Here is a 6907-nt window from a genome sequence, read left to right as displayed (position 1 = left end):
TTAAGAAATTTTAAATCTCATAATGAGAGTGAAGAGAAAGAGAATGTTCAGGAAACGATAGGAGAATGAGTCCACAGGGATAGTCAATGCTGCACACACATCAGGACCCACGCGTTGGGGGTCTTCTTGTGAACACCAGTCTTCAAGCATGGTGGCCTCAAGGAGGTGGCCCATTTCCTTCCACTGGGTGTTATTACTGCCACCGAATGGTAGCAGAGGAAGGAAGGTCAAGGGTATAGGTGCAAAGGCGTGAGTAGGGAGGCAGGAGGGGCCACCCTAGGTTAGGGGTAGAGACTTCAGAGAAACACGGTCTGTGAAGAGCCCATGAGAAAGACACTGTGATGTATGAACTTTCTTTTTTAAGTTTATTTATTTATTTTGAGAGAGAGAGACAGAGAGAGTGAGCGGGGGAGGGGTATAGAGAGAAGGAGAGAGAGAATCCCAGACGGGCTCCACATGGTCAGTGCAGAGCCTGGCAGAGCCCAATGTGAGGGTCGAACTCACGAACCATGAGATCATGACCTGAGCCAAAACCAAGAGTCAGACTCTTAACTGACTGAGCCACCCAGGCGCCCCTGAACTTTTTCTTATTTAGAGAAGTTATCCCAGGGAAGAGAAGAGATATCTGGGGGTCCATTCGAACCACCTCAAGGATGTTCAATGCTTACCTCATTCTAAAATTGATCACGCAGGGGCCCCTGGCAACTCAGTCAGTAAAGCGTATAACTCTTGATCTTGGGGTTGTGAATTTGAGCCCCACGTTGGGTGTAGAGATTCCTTAAAAAAATAAACTCTTTAAAAAATAATAAAATAAAATTGACCATGCAGTGGGAAAACAGATCTTAGAGGTTACTCTGGCCAAAGTCTTCTAGTCCATCTTCAAGGGCATGAAGCTTTATTGTTTTAGCTTTCACATTTGGATCCAGAATCCACCTAGAATTAATTTTTGTGTATGGTGTGAGGCAGAGGTCAAGTTTAATTTTTTCATCTGAATATCCAGTGGACTCAATGTCATTTATTGAAAAGACTGTCTTTTCCCCAAATGCATGGCACTTCCCGTTTTTCTGGGAGAATTTTCTTTCTGGAAGAAGAAGGGTCCTGCCAATATAGGTACAGGTGGGGAGAAGGGCATTTTGCAGAAGCCAGGAGGAGGGCTGGTCAAAGCTGCTGCCTGGCTCTGCTTGAGTCAGGGAAGCCTGTCCACAGTGGGTCCTACCTGAGCTACACGCAGCCCCAAAGGTCGCCAGATCCCCAGGGTAGGATGCAGAACACAGCAGCTGGGTTCTGTCGGGAAACCGGTGGCAGGAAGGCAGAGAACTTCCTGGAGATGCTCCCTCTCTAAAGGGCTAGGAGTGGAGGCTGTTGGTGGCTTGCCCATATCCCTTCGGACTTACAGTCCAGTTCCGGTACCTGCTTGCAACATCCTACAACAAAAGCCTAACTGGTGGCTTTTTCTGTGCAGATGGGAGGACAGGCCAGAAGTGTCAGAGGGGCAATCTCCTGGGAGCAGGCCTCAGGCAATTGGACAGGAGGCCTGGAGGATCAGTATCCCAGATTCTTTGCCACTCAGGTGGGAAAGCTCTGAGTTGTGTTCTACGCTGTCTCCCAGAGTTCTCCAGCAGGGCACTTGTCTCAGGTTCTGCTTCTAAGGGAACCCAAACTAAGACAAGTGGGAAAGAACATCATATCAGCCTGGGCCGCTGTAACGAAAAACCATAGACTGAGGGGCTTAAACAACAGAAATATATTTTCTCGCAGTTCTGCAAGTTGGAAGTCCCAGATAAAGGTGTCAACTGATTTAGTTCCTGGTGATTTATAAGACATCTCTTTGTGTCTTATAGATGGATACCTCGCTGTGTCCTCACATAGTGGAGAGAGAGAACTCCAGAGTCTCTTCCCCTTCATACAAGGACACCAGTTCTGTCAGGTCAGGGCGCCACTCTTCCAACCTTACTTAACCTTAATCACCTCCTTAAAGGTTCTACCTACAAATACAACACATGGAAGGAGGGGTTGGGGCTTCAGTGTACGAATTTTGGAAGGACACGATTCAGTCCAAGGCAAAAGCATCGTTGATTTAGAACTGCCTGCTGCACGGGAGGGAGTGGGCAGTGTTTCATTTGGATGGGGGCCTGAGCACAGTGTTGAGGTCTTTGAGGACAGATAACCCATGTCATTTATATCAACCACAGAACTGGAGTGTGACCACCATCCAGCCACCACCTTCGTCCAGTGCAGATTACAGTTCTGCTGGCGTCCAGCCTGCGAGGGCCTGGGGCAGTGGGAACCGCTCGGAGCCTGATTGGAGCAGGGCCTGGGCTGGCAGGCTTTAGGGTTCTGCAACACGGGCTGGGAGCAGAAGTGAGGGGGAGGCCAGGTGAGCACTGAGATGACCAGAAGGCTACCCCTGTCATGGGCCTGTCATGGGTGAGATGAATCCCCAGGTATTGGCCAAGAACACAAGGGAAGGGAGTGAAGGTCTCTGAATGCCATGAACACCCCATCTGCCTTGGCAAGGGTTTGTCCAGAAGACTGCAGGGCCCGTGGGTTGGGGAAGGACAGCGTTTCCAGAGGCCAGAGCCCAGGAGTACAACCGTGAAGAGAGTAAAGCCTGAGGCCTGAAGATGGATGTTGGGCTCCCTGGACAGTGGGTCAAAAAAAAAAAAATGGCTTCCAGAGTCAGACAGCTAGACCTGTGGGATCTAGGGGACACATCTCAGGGAATGGCGGGAATTCATCCTGGGAGGGGTAAATGAGCCTGGGCATCTTCTCACTTTACTATCCCTCCTCCCAAACTCTGAGATAGGAGAGCCAAGGGTGCCTAGGCTTGGGGGAGGGGGGTGATTGGGACTTGCTCAAAGAGGCAACCTCAGGACCAAAAGCTTCCCTACCCTGCCCTGCCCCAGGGAGGCCCTGTCACCTCCATTCAGAATGGATCTCACTTCTGACCTTGGTACAACTGAGCAGTGTTTGGTCTGCTCTGCTCTGGTTCCCAGGAAGTCCTCTGACAATCCCTGCCTTGGTCCTGGCCAGACAGCTGGGGGTACTGAGTTTTCAGTGGCCAGATCATGCTCCTCACCTAAGCTCTTGAGGCGGAGCCCGTGTCCTAAGTCCTCAGGCCTGTTAGCCTGCCCACCACCCCCACCAATACCTGAGAGCACACACGGGTTACTCAGTTGAACGCGGGGGCTGTTGAAGAAGGCCAAGGTTCAAGAAGGCTGCACGGGGACACGGCTGGGAGGGGCCCCAGGAGAGCTGCGGAACCACTGAGAAAAGCAGACCCACACCAAGGAAGCAGGCAAGAGAGGCCGGGCGGCCACCTGCATCTGTGTTTATTGTTCTGATTTCTCCAACCCCAGCAGAGCAGAATATGAGGCCGGTGGCAGCGAGGCCCATTCCATGGTGCTATGAGGCCGGCCAGAGTCATGTGCGTGTGGGGCCAGAGTCCACAAGACAGCCACTGGAAGGAAGACCCACAATTCGGGGGGCTTGGCACTCCCTCTTCGGCACCCTCCACGCCAGAAGCCCCCAGTGGGATTGGTAATGTGGCAAGCATGAGTGTGCGGGCCTCAGAGGGAGCAGCCACGGGGGTCGAGCAGCCACTGGAAGCTCCATGGGAGCCTGGGCAGGCCTCCTGAGGCCACTGGGCACCACCCTTTGCCCCGGAGAGAAGTTGGGATGCTGGGCCAGTTGTGATGGGTCAGACACCAACAGGACCTCTCCCTGAGCTGTCCTCTTCCCCACAGTCCCCATCCCCGGCTCCTGCCACCTGATGGTCTGGTCTGCACAAGGCCCATCTCTTCCAGAGGAACCGACCCAGTAAGGCCCAGCATCCCAGGACCTCGGGATGCTCTCCTGCCGAGAGCGTCAGCACAGTGCTAGGCCTTCAACCGGCGCCAAGAAGGGGAGGTGAGAGAAGCCTGTGGGGCTGGAGGCCTGAAGCACAGGGAGGCCTGTTCAGGCCCCTGGGTTGATGTCTGCCCGAAGCCTTGGCTCGGCATCTGTCTGTGCTGCCATCCGGGACATGAGTGTGAATCCCAGAGGGCCCTCCAGTCCGGGCTCGGTGGGGGCAACACCCGCAGACCTGGTGGGGAGAGGGAGAGAAGAAGGTCCTGGAAAAAGGCTGGCTGCCAGAGGACCGGAAACCACTTCTCTCCACTTGTTCAGCTTCGGCCACGGGGGGGTGGGGTTGTGTGGCCCCGACAGCTGTCTAGATGGGCCCTGGAGAACGGAGACTCGGATCCCAGGTCCCCATCCTTGCAAAAGTCTTTTGGACAGAGAGTCTATCCAGGGCCAAAAGAGGAAGCAAGACTGAGCCAGAGACCTACCTCGATTAGGAGTAGGCCAGGCCCTGGAGCCCCCGGGCTGAAGAGTGGAACTTGTCGGAATCTTCAAAAGGCTGGTCTGCCGTAAGCAAAGAGAGGAACTGTAAGCTCTGGGCGGTCTGGGGGCCTTATCTGCCTGTGTGCCTCTGGGCAGGGGACAGCATGCAGGGCACCGGCACTTTCTGAGGGCAGGGCTATGGGGAGCCTTGGAGGGATTCGGTCACTCCTAGTCCCTGGGGTCAGCACTGCAGACGGTTAGGTGCAGCTTGCCCTTCAGACCTCTCTCAGGGGGTGCAGCCCAAGCCCTTGCTGGTCCAACTTCCTCAATTGAAAGAGGAGACTCTGGGCTCCTCTTCCCAGCCCTGCTGCTTCCAGAGGGCCTGGGTGAAGGTGAGGAGACAGAGTGCCAGCTTAGGAAAGAGGTCAGCCCCCTGGAGTACTGTCACCTAATGTGGCAGCAACATATCTCCCTCCCGTATGCCCACAAAATTCATCACTTCGGTCACCCTCGCCCCTGCCTAAACCCCTGCCCTCCGTGATCTCTCTGCTGGTAGGAGAAATCAGGGGCCCTCTTCTCCCCAACCTTCACATTTTGAGCTCCAGACACACTCAGGTTAAGAAAAATTATCTAGAGGTGCCTGGGTGGCTCAGCTGGTTAAGCCAACTCTTGACTTCAGTTCGGGTTATGATCTCATGGTTCGTGAGCTTGAGCCCCAAGTCTGGCTCCGTGCTATCAGCGCGAAGCCTGCTTGAGAGTCTTCTCTCCCTCTCTTTCTGCCCCTCCCCAGCTCGTGCGTGCCCTCTCTCTCCCAAATTAAGCTTAAAAAACAATTATTCAAAACTTGGAAACAAGAAAAAAAAAAAAAAAAGACTGTGCCCTTTTAAATCATCCTAGAACATTCTCTAACGAGCCTATCCTAAAAGTCATCTTATTCTAGGGGATGTGACTCTTCCTGACTCACTATACACTGCTGGTCAGGGCCCAGCATTGTTAAGTTGGATGCTGACTTGAAGGAGATAAATGACAGATGACGACCATTTCACTAATGGCATGTGGGAGGGATGACATAGTCTCAATTCTACATCTATAAAATGGGGGCGGGGGGGCGCCTGGGTGGCTCAGTCAGTTAAGCGTCCGACTTTGGCTCAGGTCATGATCTCACAGCCTGTGAGTTCGAGCTCCGCGTGGGGCTCTGCGCTGACAGCTCAGAGCCTGGAGCCTGCTTCGGATTCTGTGTCTCCCTCTCTCTCTGCCCCTCCCCCCATTCATGCTCTGTCTCTCTCTGTCTCAAAAATAAATAAACATTAAAAAAATTAATAAAATGGGGGCGGGGAAGCTGGGTTGAACCGTATTTAAGGTCAGTCCCCTTCCCTCCCACCAGTGACCCAGTTTCTCAGAGCGGTGTATGCTACCCTCTCGTGGACACCAGGAGGCATAGGTCAAAGGCACGCAGCCTGTGTGGGGTTTCTCCAGCTCCTCGAGCGTTGGGTCTTTGTTCTGTGCTCAACCAGGTGGGGATGGGAGTGGTTTCCAGACCTCCTCCAACTGAGATTCGAATCTTCTCGTTGGCCACGTGGCCAACTGGCAGTTTCAGAGTGGTGACCACCCCAAGCTAAGAGGCCTAGGGAAGTGGGTTCCTGATGGACTTCCTGAGACCCCCGCAGAACTCCCTTCTCTACACCCTCCAGGAAAAACTGGCCAATCAGCCCCAGGCTCTGGTGAGATGTGGATGGAGTGGGCCCCTGAAGCCCCCCTGCTCCACCAGGCCATAGCGGGGCAGCATGGATCACCCACCTGGAAGCCCCTCTCCTTGGGCTCTGGGGCAGGCCTGGGGTGGGGAGCTGGGTGGGCGCAGCACGGGGGCGAAGGCGCTCCTCTGTTTGACAGCGGAGATCATGTTGACAGGCGAGAAGGAGAAGACGCTGGTGGTGGGGGCAGCGGCCGGGAGGGACATGGAGGAGGCAGCGGCCAGCGGGGGGCTAGAGGGCATGACTCCGGGGCGGGGCGGGGAGGGGCAGGCGCAGCAGGGAAGGCGGTGGGAGACACAACAGGGAGATAGCACCAGAGTGAGCAGCTCAGTTGGGGCCCCGGCATGGGCAGTGGGCCCCACGTGGGCTGCTGACCCAGGCACCAGACTCAGACCTTACTGGCGGCGGGCGGGGGTGCCCCGCCTGCCCGTGAGGGTCCGGGGGAGACCAGTATAGGGCGGGGTCTGAAGGTAGGCTAGGTGTCTCTGGGGTTCCGGGCTAGCACTCGCCTCTCTGCGGGTTCTACAGACCCTTTCTCAGGGCTGTAAATGACAGGGCCAGACCAGCTCAAAATAAAAGGAAAACCAGAGTACTCAACAAAACCAAATATTGGGAGGTGCCCCCCAAGATGAATGATGAGGAAGTGATGGAAAAGAATAGGTCAGGGTTCCTGCTGAAAGCCACTGGGATTCTGAGATGCTAAGAAACATTCATGGACTTTGGGGTACTAAGGTTAGAGTCAAAGATCAAGGTTCACAGCAGAGCTGGGGCAAGTGGTCAGGGATGAAGTTTGGGGGTACACACAGGTTCCTGTTACAAGGCCCCCCCCCCCC

General features: G+C 54.7%; 1 protein-coding gene across 2 annotated transcripts in view; it reads right to left on the bottom strand.

The window, feature by feature from the left end:
* Positions 1–3286: 3286 nt before the first annotated feature.
* The window catches only part of EBF4 (EBF family member 4), a 58612-nt gene continuing 54991 nt past the window's right edge, over positions 3287–6907 (bottom strand). Inside the window, exons 15-17 of one of the 2 annotated variants that reach the window (XR_005782096.1) lie at positions 6121–6202; positions 4329–4404; positions 3287–4084 (exon numbers count right to left, since the gene is read on the bottom strand). Coding sequence is in view for 1 of the 2 variants with exons in the window: in XM_040447501.1 (XP_040303435.1) it covers positions 4334–4404; positions 6121–6318 (269 nt within the window). In the remaining variant the exon portion in view is untranslated. Of the gene's footprint in view, positions 4085–4328; positions 4405–6120; positions 6319–6907 lie in introns of both variants that reach the window. The other variant, XM_040447501.1, reaches the window with a different exon arrangement.

The sequence above is a fragment of the Herpailurus yagouaroundi genome, unplaced genomic scaffold (genome assembly GCF_014898765.1).
Source record: "Herpailurus yagouaroundi ecotype Mexico unplaced genomic scaffold, PumYag 196, whole genome shotgun sequence".
Classification (NCBI taxonomy): domain Eukaryota; kingdom Metazoa; phylum Chordata; class Mammalia; order Carnivora; family Felidae; genus Herpailurus; species Herpailurus yagouaroundi.
Note: the sequence above shows the minus strand (reverse complement) of the source record. Positions and strands in the feature narration are given on the sequence as shown.